This window comes from Oryctolagus cuniculus, chromosome 3, assembly GCF_051225735.1.
Source record: "Oryctolagus cuniculus isolate XC-2025 breed Fujian yellow rabbit chromosome 3, ASM5122573v1, whole genome shotgun sequence".
Lineage (NCBI taxonomy): Eukaryota > Metazoa > Chordata > Mammalia > Lagomorpha > Leporidae > Oryctolagus > Oryctolagus cuniculus.
In genome coordinates, this window is record NC_142869.1 from 34,421,289 (window position 1) to 34,442,203 (window position 20,915).

Sequence of the window (20,915 nt, forward strand, 5' to 3'; positions counted from 1 at the left end):
GCACCTGGCTGTTTAAAAGAAATGTTAATGGATCTAAAGGGAGACACAGAGTTGCATACAATAGTAATGGAGGACTTCAACACTCTACTTTCAGCAATGGACAGATCAACCATTCAGCAAATCAGCAAGGAAATGACAGAGTTAATTGACACTATAGATGAAATGGACCTAACAGATATCTGCAGAACTTTTCATCTTATGGTTGCAGAATACACATACTTCTCACAAGTGCCTGGAACTTTCTCTAGGCTAGACCACAGGCTTGGCCATAAAGCAAGTCTCCAGCAGATTCAAAAAATTGAAATCATACTATGCATCATCTCTGACCACAATGGAATCAAGCTGAAAATCAACAACTCAAGAATATCTAGAACATATCCAAACACATGGAACCTGAACAACATACTCCTGAATGAATAGTGGATCATAGAAGAAATCAAAAGAGAAATAAAAAAAATTGTTGAACAGTTTTTTTTCATACTATTTGTTGAACTCTTTGCTTACTATAGAGTTAATCTGTGTATAAAATTGATTGAAAATAGATCTTAGTAAGAAATAATGGGAATAGGAAAGGGAGAACTAAGAAGGGTGGGACTGTGAGTAGGAGGGTGGGTAGGGTGGGAAGAATCATTATGTTCCTGAAATTGTATTTATGAAATGCATGAAGTTTGTATTCCTTACATAAAAGGTTTCTAGGGGAAAAAAGAGCATAAATATCATTGTAAAAATTGAGGGAATAGGAGAGGAAGGAGGTGGAAGGGTAGGAGTGGGGGTGGGAGGAAAGTTGGGGTGGGAGGTATCATTATGTTCCTAAATCTGTATACATGAAATTATATACCTTAAATAAAATCATAATAAAAAAAGGGGAAAAAAAGAAAACACAGCCTGGAGCAATTAGGTTATTTGCCAATACCACATCAGTGATGAAGGCGGGGTTCTGGTTGTAGCCAGAGCCAAGTCCAGGCCCTCACTGGGTCCTGTCTGGACGTGTGTGTGTGTGAGTCAAGACACCACAGTGTTAGCTGCAGGGCACAGATGTTGGGGGCTGCTGAAGGATGCTTCGGGGTCATCAAGGCAATAAAGTGGAGTCATCTCCAGAGAGTGGGCTTAGTCATCTCCATGGAGCTTAACAGGAGTGCCACGGTAGGAGTGTCAGGGGGAGCTTACCAATGTATAAAAGAAATCCTGGACAGCAGTAAGGGCCCAGCCGGGGCTGCACAGCGTGTCTTGCAGTGGAGCCAATGAGCGCAATTTTATGGTTTCTCCAGTGACCACTGACCGCCAAGGTCCAAAGGGCCAGGGACAAGAGATGCAGGGCTTTTTTTTTTTCCTCCCTTCCTAAGACTGTACACTTGATTACAAGCCCGGAAGAGCAACATCCTGTGCCGATGCACTGAACCATCTGCAGAGAGGGGGATAATGGGGTCCTATGGGGCCAGGGATGGGCCAGGTGGGAATGATGGAGGCTTGAGATGGGAAAGCAGAGAGTTAGCTGCCGAAGGGGCTGCCTGCGAGGAGGCCTGTAAAACCAGAATGGGGCCCGGGAGAATTGAAAGGGGCTGGCAGGCTGGAGTGCAAAAGAAGCTGTTTGCAAAAATACATCCTTTGATGTTCCCACAGTCTAGCAGCCTAGGAAACAACCACTTCCCTACTTACCTAGGGTGAGTAAGAACTGGTGTCAGGTGAGAATAAGGGAAAGCTGATTTCGTTCTGTTTACTCCTAAAGAAAACTGGGGGTTGGGTAGGCTGGGAAAACATTGGCCCTGGTAAAGGCCTGGTGTTTGCTAATGAGATTGTATTACAACCGCACTCTGCTTTCCAAAACAGCACCCTCAGGAGAAAAGAAATAAAGTCATTTTTCTTTGGAGGCAGAAGATTTAACATTGCTTAACAGCAACACTTAACATTGCTCAGCCCTTAGCCTCAGGCAACCTCCTAACTACCAATGGTGGGAACTGTCCTGTGCCTGTGCTGGCCTAGGATCCGGGTCTATTTTGTGAAGCATCACTCGGAGTGGCGGCAGGCTGCATGGCTGTGCTCTGAAGAGCACAGAGCTACATGAACGCATAGGAGGGAGCCCCTGTCTAGGGCTTCTTGCCTACTGTGTGCATGGTAAGGCATTTGGTTTCTGATGATGGCTCCACATTTGGAAGACAAATCACCTTTAGAGAGCTTACCTTTAAAACTCCTGGTATGCGCTCCAGACACAAGGAAGGGACCTTATCAGTCAGACCAGATTAAGTCCTCCAGAAGGCTGGCCACTGACTTCCTATAGATAGCATTATTCTGATTTTTAATTAAAAATTTAACTCCATAAATATTTCAAGGCCCCCCTGCCACTGTGACAAAGAGGGATCCGGTGCCTACAGAGATGTGTGTGCCTCATTCTCTTGGCAAAGGGGGAAAGCAGTGAAGCTTGTGTGATTCAATTAAATGGACAGTCAACTCTCCCACCTCGGGGGGTGGGGGGAGGGAGGAGCACACCAGGGTAAATGTCACTGACACTCAGAGCTGACCCCGCACACCTGCTCCGAAGCTGGCAGTGTGGGACCTCTGCAGCCAGATTCGCTTCGGTCGGCATGGAGCCCGCCTTTCCCATGGACCGGAGCACAGAGCATGGGAGGCAGCTTTATACCTCCCCTTGGGAGGCTGAGACGGAGACCTGGCTTGGAGCTCCCCAACTAAAAACCAGCGCCTGGGATTTCTCCAGCATCTGAACCCAATTTTTCTCTCCCCCATGGCTACTTCTGCTGCCAGGTCACTATAAAGGTCTGTTTGCACGTGCAACCAAGCCTTCCTACCACCCTGTTCAGGAACGAGGGGACGCCCAGTCTACGATGTTTGCCTTTCGACGGCTATGTTTCCAGGGCTGGCAGGATCTGGTTAATTCATGTGTTCTGATGATGGCTCCAGAGCCACAAACAGCATAAATGTAGTGCTGTTGTCATAAAATTTGCTTGGCAGTGTTTATTCCTAAAATAGACTTGTTTAGAGTCAGCCATGATAGAGCATTTCAGGGCTTATAAATGGAATGGAAATAGGAGCTGGACACTCAGAGAATTTCAGGGATTCAGAGGATAAATAGTAATAACTACTAATATAAGCGTTTGTTTCCACTATCATAAAAGGCTCCTTTGCTTGCCTCTTTTACTAAACGAGAGAGACCGGAGGATGGTCAGGGTTGTGTCTCCAGTCTCCACCTTCTCAGGGCCCAACACAGAGTAGGTAATTACTGTCTCTATGGGGATGAATGGATGAGGAAATTAGAACTTTAAATGTTATTTTCTGTGCTTTTGATTCGTGCAGAAGAAAAATCTATTTCTACATTCTGAGTGCAAGTTGGCCAGAAAGACATGAAACTGTTTCCAGTTTTCCTTTCTCCCCCTTCTCAGAAGAACATACTTTCCATCTGCCTTAACCACAATTTCCATACACTTCGACGGTGAAAGCCGGAAATCTTGTATTTAAAATAAATTTTGGAAACTACTTCCATTTCTCAAACAAAGACAAAATACCAGGCCAGTGAAAAACAGGGACAGGAATAAAATAACAGATGAGGGAAAAACGTCGAGACAACATTAGGAAGAAGAAAGAAAAGAGGAAGAGAAACTAAATACAGTGGCAAGGAAGCTTTTTTACATACTGCGCTTGGGATAGCCTGCCTAATCAGAGTTAAAAATTGGTTCTCCGGTAGATTTGAGATCTTATTACTTTGGAGAAGCCACATGCTATTTGTAAGAGCAGATGGTCACCTAGCTATGCATGTTGTAACATTCGGGATGTTATTTTTGTAAATTCACCCACAAAAGTATAACCAACACGAAACTCAAAACAGCAACTCTCTCTCTCTCTCTCTGAGTTAGCACTTTTCACAGCTTAGCTTCCACAGTGAACATGCTTTCTGTGGGGTCCTCTCCTCACCCTTTTACAAGGCGATACTCAGAAATGCTTCAGAGTTTTCTGGCTGGCATTAACCTTTCTTTGTTTCCTTTTTGAACTCACTAATTCTCACACTCTCAACTCCTCCAGCTGCCATAGTGGGTGGACTGTCTGCGCTTCTGGAATGGTTTCCTCTTTGTCCTGGGCTCCTGATAGCAGACTAAAATTACTCCTCATCTCACAGATAAGAGTGCAAACCTTTGAGAGCTGCATCTCATTTGCAGGGGTGTCCAGTTACAGCATCAATGGATCGTGCCAGGCCAGAATCACCAAGTGAACCTTTCCCACGCAGTTCTTGCCTTCCCCTGCTGTATCTGTGTCTCTCAGCAATATTTGCTTATTGCCTTCAGGGCTCGGTCAGATTCTAAATCAAGCACCAACACCTTCCCAGGTTCCTGTTTCTCCCCTGCTTTTTAACACGCCAAGGTTAAGGCTGGCCTGCCCTTTCTCATGGGCAACTCCTTGGACAGAGGATTTACTACTTTATCATCTCTAAGCTTGATGCAGGATGTTCAATACCATTTTTATAGCAATGGCTTAAGATTTCCATTCAGTATCCAATATTCTTGCTGACATGTTCAATTGCAATGATATACTATTTTCTCCCTTTAAAAATAAGCCACAAGTGTTTCAATTATTAGCACAGTTGTGAGGATGGCACGGGGGCTGCAGCAGACGGCTGCAATGCAGAATTGTAACACATTCCCTATCTCAAAGGCAGATTTCCATTTCATGGAGACTTCTCTAAAGACTCGCTTTGCAGGTGAGCTGCTGATGGGAGCCCGTCGGCGGCCTACCTGGGCAAGGATGCATACTGCCTCTCCATCCCATCAAAGCGGAGGCTGTGGGCGTTCCCCTCTGGACCCTTTCCAGGCACCTGTGGAGAGAAAAAGATGGAGAGATGACGATCTATTATACACCCCGGTCACTGACAATGCAGCTGAAAATTATAATCAGTGCACAAATGCTAGTCCTGCCTGCCAAAAATCAACAAGGAAAATCAAGCAGAACCTCGGTGTCGCTATAGGAATTGATGATGGAGCCACAAATGTGGCATTTAACCACAAAGTCACATCCTTCCTAAAAGGTCATTGTCATCCTTCCTGTCCCCAGGATAGGGATTTTCTCTAAGCTGTAAGACCATATATATTTTCTTTTAAAAAATATACTTCCAGTTTTAGAATGGCTTTAAATTCATGAAAAAATGGAACAGTCCCTATGACTACCATCTTACTATCTCATGGTACAGTTTTTGCAATAAGTGAATCAATATTGACACATGATTGCTCACTGAAGTCTGTAGTTTATTCATAGTGCTACCTAACATCTTTCTCTGTTTCTACAGTCCTGTCCAGGACACCGTATTAGTCAGCCATTGTGCCACCATACGCTCCCTTTGGCGGTGACAAGGATCAAATTTTAGAAGCACTTTTTTTTTTTTTTTTGGACAGGCAGAGTGGACAGTGAGAGAGAGAGACAGAGAGAAAGATTTTCCTTTGGCTGTTGGTTCACCCCCCAATGGCTGCTGCGGCCGGCGCACCATGCTGATCCGAAGCCAGGAGCCAGGTGCTTCTCCTCGTCTCCATGCTGGTGCAGGGTCCAAGGACCTGGCCATCATCCACTGCACTCCTGGGCCACAGCAGAGAGCTGGACTGGAAGAGGAGCAACCGGGACAGAATCCGGCACCCCAACCAGGACTAGAACCCGGGGTGCCGACACCACAGGAGGATTAGCCTAGTGAGCTGCGGCGCCGGCCTAGAAGCACTTTTTCTATGAAAACTTCTTCATTAACAGGGGTTGGTTACAACCAACTATCTACTCCACAGTATCTGTGATTCCTCCCCTTACCACTTTGAACTTCACTTAGTTTTCCCCAACAGAAAAGGATACATAGAAGTGAGGTGTGTGTGTTTTACCTAGGGTTATTTTTTATTATCATCATTTTTTAATCCTTTCTATGTACTTCCCGTGTTCACCTCTAGGGGATCCTTTTCCATCAACCTCTGAAATCCTGAAGGGCTGTTTTGGCCCCAGTAAGTTCTCAGTAGAGTGTTCTTTTCTTTTAGAAAGACCTTGTTCTCATCCATTTAATTCTCATCCATCTGTATCTATCACACCCACCAAACACAGAATGAATACATAACAGGTATGTAAAAATACTTGCTCGCTTATCAATTCCTCATTGTTCCCATCAACACATGTGGTATTATGGACCAGTCACATGCTTGCTTTTGTACTGGGGAAGTCTGCACACATTGGGCATGGAATTGATAAATAGAAAACCTGGATTATTCTAATTGGCTGGGGATGAGGGAGTTTGCTAGTAAACATAAATTAACAGTGTCAAAGGTCAGTAGGGAAAGATTTTTCTAGACAGTACTCTGCAACCTGGAAGTTTTTCTCTTCTGACCAAAAATCCCAGCTCTCCATAAAACTATCTTCCCAGCTTGTGTATGGTGTGTGTATGTCTGTGTGTGAATGAGGTCAGAGGCTAGGGAGAGACATTGCAAAACAAGAATACACATGCATTTAGAATAAGAAAGACTATCCTTGGTGTCTAATTATTGCAGGACACTATTTGGAGTATGTCTTACAAAATCTCTTCATATTTCAGCAACACATGAAACAGGAGTAGCTGGAGATTTTAGGAGGACAAATGTCCACTACATTACCTCCATAAGGAGGAACAGTACACATACATTGACAGCAACACAGATAGAGATGGAAAATTCTCTCCATTAGGATAAAAGTCTGGATTTTAAACCACTGTCCTTTCACCAAAGACCAGTGGCAGTGATGGTGACAGATGGGATAAATAAATAGCAGAGAAAAAGGAGTGAAGGGCGGAAGTGTTGTCTTCAGCCACTCTAAGGTAAGTTTTTAAACTTTGTTGATGGAGGAAGAATTCAGGTGAATGTGAGAACTACACAGAAGATTAGTAATTGTGGTTGTTGGGAAAATACCATGTCTAGGTGTCCCTAGTGTGGCTTAAGCCATTTAGAAGTCATTTTTTCCTTGTGGTCACAAAGCTCCAAGTTAATTCTTCGAGCACTGCTATCCAGAACTGGCCTGGCCTAATGACCATGGCCGTCAGTATTCTGGTGCCTGCAGGTGCAGCACTCCATGGCTGTTGCTGTTCTAGTGAGTTACCTACGTGCATATTAGCATATTGTGTGAAATGAACGATCATCCTGTCCTCAAGGAACTTTATGTCTTGTTAGGAAAACAAGCATTAGAAATTAAATACATAAATAATGATGTAGGACAATGTAAGATCAAGTACCATTCAGGATGTTACCAACAGTAGCACACACGAGGCCTGCAGCTGTGAGCAAACATTTCATAGGAGAAGCAGAACTTGGGCCAGCCTTCAAAAGAGAGGCAGTATACTTCAACAAATGGAATTAGAAGGTTAGTTTATTTTTATGCAAAAAGAATTGAAATCTACACATACATAGTGTCTTCAAAAATTTATGAAAAATGTATATTATGAACAAATGTGCATATAAAGTTTTCTGCATGAAATAAACTTGTAATTCCATCTTTCCACCAATGTTTTGAAATTCCCTCATGATATTTGTATGCTTTTCTTTTAATATTAAAACATTAGTGACAAAGCCACTGATTACTGAGCATCTACTATATCCCAATGCCATGTCAGACACTGTATTCAAAGCAATGAAGCAGTTCAGCCACTATTTCTCGAGGAGACAGGCCTGCAAACAATTATAGTGCAATGAGATCACTAGTGGAGTAGAAGTCGAAGGAAGCACGCAGCACCTGGGAGAGTTGAAGACAGCATCATTTGGGTGTTGAAGTTTCACCTCAAAGTTGAATATGAATGAGGAGGAGTTTTTCAAGTGAGAAGCATGTAGGAATAAGGAGCAGGCATTCTAAGTAGAGGGAACAAAAGTGGAACACCAAGGAGGCATAAAAAATTAGTGTAGGTACCTACCCTGTGGCTGACTACAAATGTATTAAAGACTACGTCTTTAAAGCAGTTTTAGGCTTACAGCAAAGTCGAGGGGAAGGCACAAAGATTGTCCATATATTCCATGCTTCGATGAATATATAGCATATCCCCATTATTAACATCCCCCAGCAGGGTGGTACAATTATTACAATTAATAGACCTATACTGACACATACTAATCACCCACATTCCATAATTCACACTAGGGTTTTGTCTTGGTGTTATGTGTTTCATGGGTTTGGACAAATATATCTGCTATTATAGTATCAATTCATCCCCCACCCCAAAATCCTCTGTGTTCTTTCTTCTTATCCCGAACTCCTGGAAACCACTGATCTTTTTACTGTCTGCAGAATTCTAGCTTGTAGGGACCAGTGTTGTGGTCCATCAGGTAAAGCCACCTGTGATGCCAGCATTCCATATTGTATGCCAGTTAGATTCTCTGCTAATGAACTTGGGACAGTAGCAGAAGATGGTCCAAGTGCTTGGACCCCTGTCACCTATGTAGGAGATCCAAATGGAGTTCTGGGATCTTGACTTCTGCTATTGTGGCCATTTGCGGAGTGAACCAGTAGGTGGAAGATCTCTGTCTCCCTTTCTATCTCTGTAACTCTACCTTTCAAATAAATAAATAAATCTTAAAAGAGTTCTATCTTGTAGAATATCATGTTGATGGAACCATATAGTATGTAGTCTTATTTAACTTAGTAATCTGCAGCAAAGTTTCCTTCATGACTTTTCATTGGCTTGATATTCTATTTTTTTGGGCTATTCCAGTATCTGGATTACTGCCTTTTATTTATCCATTTTTCTAGTAAAAGACCTTGGCTGTTTCCAAGTTTTGTCAATTGTGATTAAAACTAATATAAACATCTGTGTGCAGGTTGTTGTAAGACATACATTTTCAACTCTTTTGGCTTAATACCAAGGACTGTGATTGCTAGATTACCTGGTAAGCATATGTTTAGTTTTGTAAGAAACTGCCAAACTGCTTTCCAAAGTGGCTATTCCACTTCTCATTTCTATCATCAATGAATGAGGGTTCCTGTTGCTCCACTTCCTCATCAGCATTTGGTGGTGTTCAGAGTTCTGGATTCTGTCTATTCCAACAGATGTACCGTGATATCTCATTGTTGTTTTAATTCACATTTCTCTGATGACATATAACATAAAAGTGTTTGCTTTTTTTTGGCATCAGAATATCTTTGGAGACATGTCTATTAAGGTCTTTGGCTCATTTTTTTCATCATTTTTTTTCCTCATCAGATATGTCTTTGAAAAATTTTCTCCCTGTCTATGGCTTCTCTTTCCGTTCTTTTGATAGTGTCTTTCACAGAGAAGAACATTTTATTTTAATGAAGTCCAGCTTATCAATTATTTCTTTCTTGAATCATGCCTTTGCATAATATTTTTAAAAATATTATTACCAAGCCCTAGATTTCTCTCCCACCTTATTTCTAGCAGTTGTATTTTCCTAAAGATTATTCTTGCCATTGTGTAGAGGTTCCAGTGAGGTCTGAATCAAAGATCATAAAGGCCTAAATGAGATGATTTTCCAAAGGATGCAGACAGGAGAATGACTGAAGGATGCTAAAGAGGTGGGAACCATAATACTGACTGGATTGAAGAGAAGGGTGTGTCTAGAATATTGTCCAAGTTTGTAAACTTAGCAATGAGATGGGCTACACTAAAGGAAGAAACCATTTGGGAGTAGGAGGTGGGAACATTTAGACACATTTAGCTTGATCTGGGCTATACAATGGAGATGTCTTAAGGATAGTTGAATATAAAGTCTTTGGTTTGGCACTGTGGCACAGTGGGTTAACGCCCTGGCCTGAAGTGCCGGCATCCTATATGGGTGCGGGTTCTAGTCTCGGCTGCTCCACTTTCCATCCAGCTCTCTGCTATGGCCTGGGTAAGTAGTAGAAGATGGGCCAATTCCTTGGGTCCCTGCACCTGTGTGGGAGACCTGGAAGAAGCTCCTGGTTTCGGATCGGCGCAGCTCTGGTCATTGCAGCCAATTGGGGAGTGAACCATCAGATGGAAGACCTCTTTCTCTCTCTCTCTTCTCTCTGTGTAACTCTGACTTTCAAATAAATAAATAAAAAAAGAATATAAAGTCTTGCAACTCTGAAGTGTGGACTAGAGATGTAGAATTAGGAAACATTCACCATATATATGGTAGCTGAAATCAAGGAAAAAGAAAGCCAAGGAAAAGCCTGTAAAGATACAATAGAAGAAAAGACATGCAACAAGAAGATAGAATACTGCTAATATTCTAAGGAACATTATCAATCATGGGAAAGGCAAAAAAAAAAAAAGTTGAAGAAGTTTCAGAAACAAACAACTGTTGGTCAAGAAGAGACCAGGAGAGGAAAGAATCACTACAGAAAGGAGGCAGTGGGTAATAGTGTCACAAGTAGTCAAGAGCTTTAGCAAGACAAGGGCTGTCCTGTATGTGGTGTGTTGGAACATGTTACCCAACCTTCCCTTCTTGTAGACTGTCACCCTGAACTGCACAGCATGGAAAGCTACAAACTGTCTTTCCCAGAATTCCCTTGCAGCCAATGTACTGGCTGTGATTTAAGTTAGGCCACAACATTTGAGAACTGGAATTGAGGCAGAGGGTTCATTTTCACTGTTTAGCCTGGGAAGAGTCTCTAAAAGTAGGCTTGGTTTTCCTGTGGTAGCTTTAGCAATGAACCATCAGTAGTTTCTGGGGTGCAGTGTAACTTTTATAGTTGACTTTGGAGTTGGAAGCAGAAGTGGCTTCCTGATTTTGGCACCTTCTTAACCATGGCAGCTCTTAATGTAGGCATTTTATGGCTCTGGAGCCCAAAGCTTCCTGTACAGAAGTGGCAACAGCTTCCTTGGGAGCTTGGTCCTATAGTGTGTCTTGGAAAATCAGTCTTGAATGCTTATCCAAGGACTTGTTTCTTTAACCTTCCTTATGGTTCTATAAAGTGTCATACTACAGCATAAATTTGTTCATGTTTAAATTAGCTAGAATAGTATTGCTCTGTGCAGCTGAAGAGTAACATCTATGAAAGTATGTGCTGGAGCTGCAATAAGAGGGTGACTTGTACTCATTGAGAGTGATTTTAGTGGATCAATGAAGAGAGAGAGAGAGAACCATAATGTATAGTATTGAAAACATTTACAGCCTTGTAATAAATAACTACTGGTTGTACTGTCTTATGATTTCATGCTTATGAAGTAGAATTAATATTTTCAAGTAAATCAGCATTTGTTTCTCTCTCTGGGGCATCATACTAAGTATTATCTGTAACACATGGAGATGGGAAGTCATGTCCCTCAGGGACAAATCGCTAGTGGAAATCACGGGAATAAATTTGTGTTCCATTATTTAAAAAATATGCTTGACTGTTTTTTTTTCTTCCTAAATGATTACTGTGGAAAACCACCCAAGGAAGACCTCTATAATATTGATAAATGAATAATATATCCATATCCATATTTTAATGGTATACAGAGCTTTTTCCTCATTCATTTATTGGTATTTTTATGCTGTAAGATACTTTTCAAAAACATGAGTTTTAAAGGATATCTATCCCATTGGATAGGTAAGTCATAATTTATCTAATCTCCTGCCATTTGATCAAATTTTCATATCCCAATTAGAAATCGTGGCAATATGGGTTAGCGGGTTGGGCACAAACATTCCCACACTCAGTCGTAAATGGAGGGTAGGAGATTGGAGATAGAGAGCTGCCAAAGAGAAGCTAATTATGAGAAGTTGTAGCTAAGTCCTTAGGAAGTCAGGCCACTTGAGAAGGGAGTGAGGGGAGGAAAAACAGGCTCAGGCATTTACACATGCTCATTTCTCATTTTGCTCTGTGCTCAACAAGATTCCGAAGTGTTCCTGCTTGAAGAACTCCTTATTAGGTAATTTCCCTCATCACAGAAAAATAAGGTCAGCGGCTTCAATCCAATTAATTTTTTAAAAGCCCTTTATCTTACTTGGGATCATGCAAGCTTTTTTTTTTTTTTTTAAGTGTAATGACCTAAATATAGGTCTGATGGAAACAATCTTGACTTAAGCCATAACAGAAACTTAGCCTTTTACACAACAGTGTAACATTAGAATGTATGACTGGACTCTGAGCCTATTTATCTTTCTCTTACTGACAGGGCTCAGGAAGTACAACTTCAGAGAGCTCATTTAAAACGATTTGAAGAGCTCATACCTTGGTGTGCCTTGCACGTGGTGGCCCTCTTTGGCAGGACTGTGACAGCCTGTGACAAGGACTTGGTGTTTGGGAAGAATGCCGAATTAAGATGCTTCTAGACCGTGAGAGTTCTCCTGATTTCACTCACTCAATGCCTGTTGCAGCTAGGGTGTGAAGAACCTTGTTAAAATACAGCTAGGAGTCTTCTCTACAAATGCAAGGAGCTGGCCACTTACATATAGGACTTCTTAAATTAGTAAGTATTTTCCTGGCATTGCTCGAGTCAGCAGTTTTATAAAGCAATGTTCTAAAGGGGCCACTGCCTCTCCCCCTTTTTATTCACTTTGCAGATTAACAGGAGAAGGGTAGATAAACTGCCCTTTGAAACATTTCAAAACAATTCCATGAAAATTTTTAAAAAGCCACATCAGATTTTCTGGAAGTATCTATGATGAAAATGGAAATAATTCAAAATTAACATGTTTTCTAGCTTCTACAAGTTGGGATACTTTTTTTTTCCATGTTGTAATTTATGTCCTATAAGCCAATTTCCCCATGAAATTTAAAAGCCGCTGAGATGCAAAGGCCGTGCAAAGTTCCAATACAGCTTATTCAACTCCATATAACACCCTCATCTACAAATATGTCTTACTCAGATCCATTACCAAAAAAATGAGCTCCAGGCTGCCAGACACATCATAACATTAAGATGCAAAGTATAAAAATTGAGATGCCATTTTAGGAAATGAGCCTTTCACTTTCAGTTGGTATCACGACAGATAGTTTCCCAGCAATGTTTCACATTTCTTTCAGTTCCACTGCTCTTACCTAGTTAAAGGTTGGGCTGTAAGATGTTGAAAGGAATCCACAAAACAAAAACTCTGAAACTTGACTCTGAGCATCTCCTGGCATGAAGATATTCTGCTAAAATGCTACATGTTTGGAGGGAAATAAGGGCAATATTTAGAAGAAGCAGCAGCTTACCAAAATAGGTTGCTTAATTATTTCTCTTTGATAATGACATTATGCCTGAGCTGCATGCTTACACATGTGCTATCCAGAGAGGCAAAAGAACCCGCGTTAGTTCAAACTATTATTTCTGAAGTGTTTGTTTTCTCTAATTTGATTTCAGTAATTTTGTCAAATAACTGGGTATTCAGCTCATAGACTAGCCTAGAACATCTGCTAGTTTAGAAAATACAGCAAATAAAATATTTAAAAAATAACTCTTGGGTAATCTAGTAACTGTTTTGTTGCTGTATTTTACTGCCTTATAAAATATCACAGTTAAAACAAATATCCCTGAGACAGGCATTTGGCCTAGCAAATAAGACACCGGTACAAACATCCATATCTCATGTCAGTGTACTGGGTTCAATTCCTGACTCCAGCTCTTAGCTCTGGCTCCTGACTCTGGCTTCGTGCTAATGGAGGGCCTTAGAAGAAGCAGGGATGGCTCAGGTAACAGGGTTCCTGCTCCCACGTGAGACATCTGGATTGTATTCCACTTGCAGCTTTGACCTTGGCCCAGCCCTACCTGTTGCCAGCATTTGGGGAGTTAACCTGTAGATGAGAACTCCCTCTCTCTGTCTCTTCCTCTCTCTGCCTCCCAAAACAAAACAAAAACAATCTGGAAATCCTTGAGATTTCTTCTTTTACCTATTTATGAAAGCTATTTAATGTATAATTTCCACATTTATGTTGGCCACTTCTACTTCATTAATACACCTCATTAAAACAGGAATTATATGTATGTACAAAACTTTATAGTTGAATTATAAAGACAGAAAATCCATCTACAACATTATGAAATTATAAAGAATATGTTTGGATTTAGGTGTCAAATCTTATGCTAGTACCATCCGAGTACTAGCTATATGTACATTGGGCCAGGGCATCTTAATAACCTGAATTATCCCTGTGATGATTGTCTTCACATAAAATAAAATCAGACATCTCCTGCCAGCTCTGTTTGTTTCTGGGCCTAAGATACAGTTACCATAGAAACTATGATTGTGGATACAATTTTACAAATTTGGCTCCATCTATCAGATGCACTTTGTGTGTGTGCATCTGTGTGAGTGTATTGTGCATGTGTGGGTATATGCCTTGCCAGTAAGCTTGAAGAGCAAACTCTGGCTCTACATCTTTAATTAAAGAACCAGATACCATTTTTCATTTCCTTTCCCCCATCTGTCTACCTACAAATAGAGATATGCAACACTAGCTAAAACGTAAACTGATGCATGAGAAAAGACAAAGGCAAATGAAAAGATGAATAATAAAAGATATTAGGGAAAGCATATCCTAAGAAATCTGTCTGTCATTTGTCCTGTATCCTCCGGGAGTGGAGTCAGAAGAATCTGGTGGAGTTTCATTTGTTGACACCAATCAATCACTAGCTAGCTGTATCAGGTACTTAGTTTTTGCTTTCTAAATGTTTCTTGGATGTTTGATGTGAGTCATTTATTCCTCAATGTTTTATTTGATTATTTGTGGCAATATTCTCATTTCCCCCAATTTCTCATTTATTTATTTGAAAGGTAGAGTTAGAGAGAGAGAGGGAGAGGAGACAGATCTTCCTTCCCCTGGGTACTCGTCAAATGGCTGCAATGGCCATGCCTGGGCGAGGGTGAAGCTACCTCTGGGTCTCCCACATGGGCACTGGGGCCCAAGCACTTGGGCCATCCTCTGCTGCTTTCCCAGGTGCATTAGCAGGGAGCTGGATGGGAAGTGAAGCAGCCAGTTCTCGAACTGGTGCCCATATGAGATGCAGGAATCACAGGCAACAGCCTTACATGCTACGTATGGCAATATTCTTTACTCATCCCCAAATAAACATAGTAGACCCTCAAAATATGCCAAAACCTAAAATTATATCATAGTCTATTTCCATGCATTCATAGCAGTCCTTTCAGATGACAGGCCCTACAAAGGATATTTAAACTCTGTAGCATATTTGAGATATACTTTCCTTTATGAAGACAAAACATCAAATGTATGTAAAATTTTTAGCTTCCAATAATCTTTTTTTCTATTTCAGTCAGTGGGCAAGTTTTGGTCACTTTCTTTTCCAGTTTCTAGAAAGGAAGGACTCAGGAACATGGTATAATTGGTATGGTGAGTCACAATCAATGTTGTGATTTTCATTGTAGCCTCCTTTCACACTTGAGGAAATGAGAGTTCAGAGGTAGTGAAGTGGCTTGCCTCATTCATACAGTGGCAAAGCCATGATTTGAACCGAGATCCACCTGACCCCAAGGCAACACTTCTCCTCCTCCTTATGCTGCCTCATATGTTGGTAGTGACCACTACGGATGCTGCTGTTCTATACCCTTGATGAAGAACTGAGACATAAGATCTCAAAGTTCAAGTAACCCTACAGTGGCAACAGAACAGAGTATGTGAAATTGAGACTATCATAAGCACCCTGAATGTGTTTATGGTCATTATGGCCATGTCACTGAACTCTAATGCCCTAGCAATATTTGTTTTTGTAGCTGTAGACGTGTGTGTGTGTGTGTGTATGTGTGTGTGTGTGACTTTTTGGTGTAGAAAACATAATTTCTAATAAACATCCTGTTTTATATAAAAGAGCCTGGATTATGCATATTTTTCAGTTATTCATACAGGTGTCCGTCAGTTAATGTGGTTTACACAAGACTCCAGACTGTAAGCTTTATGACTTCAGGACAATGAATTCTTTTTGCACCATTGCATTCTTAAGGCCTGGCATATCATTTTGTTCATTAATATTTATTGAGTCAATGAAATAGGATTCTCAAACATCTATTCAGTGGAAGTTAACAGAAAGAATTAAACAGATTACTTAATAGCCAGCTAGGTTTTTGAAACAAATCTGTTAGATAATAGAAAACATTAAACATTTTTAAGGGAATTTTACCCTTATGACAACTGTCTTATAGCTATGTCTTATAAATAATACCACTTTTGTTTACATGGTCCCTTTTTCATATCCTTTAAAAATAAAACAAAGGCCAGCATTGTGGCTTAGTGGGTTAAGCTGCCACACGTGATGCCAGCATCTAAGATGGGCACTGGTTTGAGTCCCAGGCTGCTCTACTTCTGATCCAGCTCCCTGCTAATGTACCTGGGAAAGCAGCAAAGATGGCCCAATTCCTTCAGCAACTGTGCCCACTTGGGAGACCCAGAAAAAGTTCCAGGCTCTTAGCTCCAGCCTGGCCCAGACCTGGCTATTGTGGCCATTTGGGGAATGAACCAGAGGATGGAAGATCTCTCTACGTAACTCTGCCTTTCTAATAAATAAGTAAATCTTTAAAAAAAATCTATAAACTCTTCTACAACTAGATTTAAACTTAGATCTGCAGTATAAAGTTGAAACCATTAGAAACTTTAATTTTGTAATTGCTTAGGGTAAGGGAAGATTCACATAAGTTCAAAACAATAGACTAATAGGGAAACCTTATCTGATAGGATGAGTTACTGAACACATTGGACATAATTGCTGTTGATCTCAATATACAGTACTACTTGTATCTAATTCACAAAGTTTTCTTACCATTAATTCTGGAATCAGATAGGAATTTTCTTCAAAATTACATTAAACAAATTATTTTGTGACTGCCTATTGTAGCAGTGCAGTTCAAAATCTAGGAAGATCCATCAAGGCAAGATGAGGACAGAGGCAGAACTATAAAGATTAAATTCTGAAAACTGACATTCTTGTGTCAAAATCTGCTTTGAAAACCACACACAGCCAGCGCCGCGGCTCACTAGGCTAATCCTCTGCCTTGTGGCGCCGGCACACCGGGTTCTAGTCCCGGTCGGGGCACCGGATTCTGTCCCGGTTGCCCCTCTTCCAGGCCAGCTCTCTGCTGTGGCCAGGGAGTGCAGTGGAGGATGGCCCAAGTGCTTGGGCCCTGCACACGCATGGGAGACCAGGAGAAGCACCTGGCTCCTGCCATCGGATCAGCGTGGTGCACTGGCCCCGGCGGCCATTGAAGGGTGAACCAACGGCAAAGGAAGACCTTTCTCTCTGTCTCTCTCTCTCACTGTCCACTCTGCCTGTCAAACACACACACACATACACACACTTCAATAGTTACCTACAAACTTGCAAATCTATTTCATCTATGGCTGCTATATTCAAGGCCTTTAGTAACCTATAGCAACCTAACTTTCCAGCTTTATCATTCCCCTGTCATATTTACTCAACAATCTGGTCTCAGGGGACTTGGTGGATCTTGAACATGCACTTTAGTGACTATGGCAGGATGCCCATGTCCTTAGTTTTGGTCACTCTTGCGTGGTCAGGTTAGTGCCATAAACATGGCAAGGGCTCAGTGGGTGCAGACTGAGAGAATGAGCGAGGCAATGAATGTTGCTCCAATTAGTTGCATTTATTGTTGTGAAAGGATACAAACAGGCAGAACAAGTAGTGCGCAAGAACAACAGATTCAATAAGAGCTGGTGCCAGCATTCCCAAGCTGATAACCAGAGAAGGGAGTCTGGCAAAGGCAATGGATACAGGGAAAGAGAAGAAAACCCAAGAAACAGAGAAAAGTTGCAGAAGAATGGGAACTGTGGAAACAAGCTAGGTTACCACATTCTTTTCTAAATCTTTGTAGATAGGTAATTACTCATGTCCTGAATTTCTCTCATTAGTCAGATTCTTGGATCAATCAGAGGACTCTATTCTTCCACCGGCTGATGAACATAGACCTTGTTCTTCTCATGAGATGTATATGTAGTATATTATAAAGTCTGTAAAATGTGATTATTTTAAGTCAACATTTAAAGTTAAATTTGATATAATCATTTAATTGGGCATTGATTCATCTACACAGAACTCATTACTGAATTCTTCAATTTCACCAACATAATTTCCTTCCAAATGATCTTTTATCTAGATGCTGGAGTCCAAGTGCTATGAAAAACTTGCCAAAATAAAAAGCTTTTAGATTTCTAATGCTGGCTGGACACAAACCCGTGAAGATTGTTGAAGAATAATGCATGCTTGCCAACTGCCAGATACAACTGCTTTTCGCATAATTAATGTCATTCTTGCTGCTCGAGTACCATTTCCATCCTCTAATAATTTCCATTAATAGAGGAAGTTTCTGCAATAATTTTTGCATCCTGCAAAACTGCCGTGGCTTCTAGACACCTTTTAATCAAAATAAATCAAAATAATTCCAATGGGTGAAGGAGGGGGATGGTGAGAGATATTACTGTACTCCTGAGTTACATTTGCTTTGTCATTGTATTAAATCTCCAAAAACTATTCGAAGGGCTCATCCTGTTGACTGTCATTATGCCAGTTAGAACTTAGCACTTTAATTTCAACTGCACTAATCATACACATTTATAAGAAGAGTATATAAAATGAAGTATGCTGGACAATTCATCTACCAAAAATGTATAAAGACAATATTTTTGAAATAACATGAACAAAAGATGAGCAGATTTACATATAAGTTCAGGCCCTGTGAAATATGACAACTGTAAAATAGTTTAACCCCCATCTTCCAGGAAGAAGTGACAGACTCACTGTAAATCACAACCTCAAACCTGCCAATTCACCCTGATTTTATGATGTTGCAAAATCAAGAACTCTGATTTGGATATAAAATGATATAAATATACAAAAAAGCAACAATAACAAAAATCTGAAAAACTTTCTCACATGAGCCAAGGAATGGTCACAGCATCGTTGTGCAGCCATGGAAGAGGACAACATGCCCATGGTTAACCCATTATGTCCCACTGTACTATCTATAGGATATCCATGAAGACTTGAATTGAGCAATATACCGCATAGGGTAACTTTGAAATAAGCCACATGTTGCTGAAATAATCACAGAATTGAAAACTTGGGACTTCATGGGTTTCTGGGAACTCTCTCTTAGACTTCTGCTACAAGCTGACTACTGGTACCAAGATAGGGAAAGTTTGGATATACAAGGATCACAGCTGAGGATCTTTCCCACTCTGTTCCAGAGTTGCTTTTGAAGTAGTGAAAGTCTACATCAAAGTCTCATTTTCCTTTGCTTAAATTGCTTTGAAACAACTTCACCTGAATCACGTCTAACTGTAATTGGCCTGCTCTGTGAAGCCCACTGAGTGGAGATCTGACGATGCCACTGAAGCAGGAAATGCTTGCTCTGCGCAATGGCCTGGAAGAGGAGCTGAGGGTCAGGCTTGGGGACTGTACTCAGTGATCTGATGAAAACTTAACAAGCAGGTACCTAAGTCACTGAGGAAATTAGAAGAAACAAAACTCTGTGTGGGTTTAAATAGTCTATGTTTAAAAGTGCAGCTGGTCACCAATTGTGACTTCTGTGCTGCTACTTACGGGAAGCCCAGCAGGCATTGAATGAAACCTGGCTTAGGGACTTGGATGCTGATGGACACTTGGCCGTGGGCTTGGTGGAGCTGTGCATACAGCTACTCTAGAGGGTGACCCTTAAGAGATCAATTCCAATGTTCAGTTGTCCTGTTTTTAAAATGTTCTGTCTAGTTCCTACATATACAATAAATCACATATCACCAGATCATTAGAAAGGATTTTGCAATGATTAGGGTATGTTTCCATATACCATCTGTTTCAATCCATACTGCTACCTGACCAGCAGAAAGGCAGGTGTTGTAAATTTCTTGTATGACCATTTTATTCAGGAGAGAAGCATGGCAGGGAAGGTAAGTGAGTCAGTCCCAAAGTGTGTCATCATTGCTAATACATGTCTGACTCCAGCAATAATTGATTCTAACTAGAAACTGCACAGAATTTCTAACTGCACAACAGGCTGTGGGCGTAGGCCCACCTATAGCAGGGTGTGGAGATTAGAGGCAATTATTGCAGAACATATTTGGTTTGAATTCTAGCTCCACCACTTACTGTGTGACTGTGCAAATTCACTTTTGAGCATCATTTTTTCTCAGCTGCAAAATAAGACTAATAATAGTACCTACCTCACACAGTGATTGTGAGAATTAAATGATATGATGCATGTAAACCATATTACATGTCACACACAGAGAGTCTACTTAATAATGAACTATGTTCAATAAATCTTAGTTCTGGCTGTTAGCGCTGCTGTTATATTGAACCTGAGCTACTTTCTTGGCAAGGAAAACACCAGGAACGAATTTCTTCCCGGTCCTCTAGGATTCATTTCCATGAACCTCTGGCCAGTGTTGGCTGAGATACAGACCTAATGGAAGCTTCTTCAGTGACACTGTTCAAACAGTACTGGGAAAGACAATAAGGAGGAAGAGAAAGAAGAGACAGATAGGGACAGAGGAAAGAGAGAACATTTATTTCCTCTTATAAAGGAGTCTCCTTTTTGTACATTGTGTATGCAGAATGACTGGCTGCAATGACACCTTTAAAAGGATGTGTGTGTGTGTTTAGATGCATACACACATCAACATATAACCACCTTACTGCTCTACACAGGGACATCAAGGCTTCGGATAAAGTCTAAATTCTTGTATGTGACATCCATGCCTTTCAGAGTCTATGGTCGTCGTCATCCTCCTCCTCCTCCTCCTCATCTTCCCAGCCCCATTTCCTGCTGCTTCCTTTCTGTGTGCCCTGCATGTGCCCTACTCAAGTACTGGTCCTTCCTTGGCCCCACGCCCTTGTACCATTCCTTGCCTTTTCCCACGCATTTCTCCTTCCCCTTCCATCTCTCCACCAGGCCTTCTAGGAAGTCCTTCAGATGGAGAAATTCACTTCCTATTTTCTGAGAGCTCAGAGTATATCCACCTCCATCAACAGACCCAATCATTCTGCTAGACGGCCTGCCATAGTCCATTGATGGGTTTTT

The 20,915-nt window shown here is 41.2% G+C and overlaps 1 protein-coding gene across 4 annotated transcripts in view; it reads right to left on the reverse strand.

Annotated features, from left to right (window-relative positions):
- Positions 1–20,915, reverse strand: part of PARD3B (par-3 family cell polarity regulator beta) — a 1,145,366-nt gene that overhangs the window by 75,268 nt on the left and 1,049,183 nt on the right. For all 4 annotated transcript variants that reach the window (XM_089330006.1, XM_089330005.1, XM_089330004.1 and 1 more), the window contains one exon: positions 4,737–4,816. In XM_089330006.1, coding sequence (XP_089186132.1) covers positions 4,737–4,816 — 80 coding nt within the window. The remainder of the gene's footprint in view (positions 1–4,736; positions 4,817–20,915) is intronic.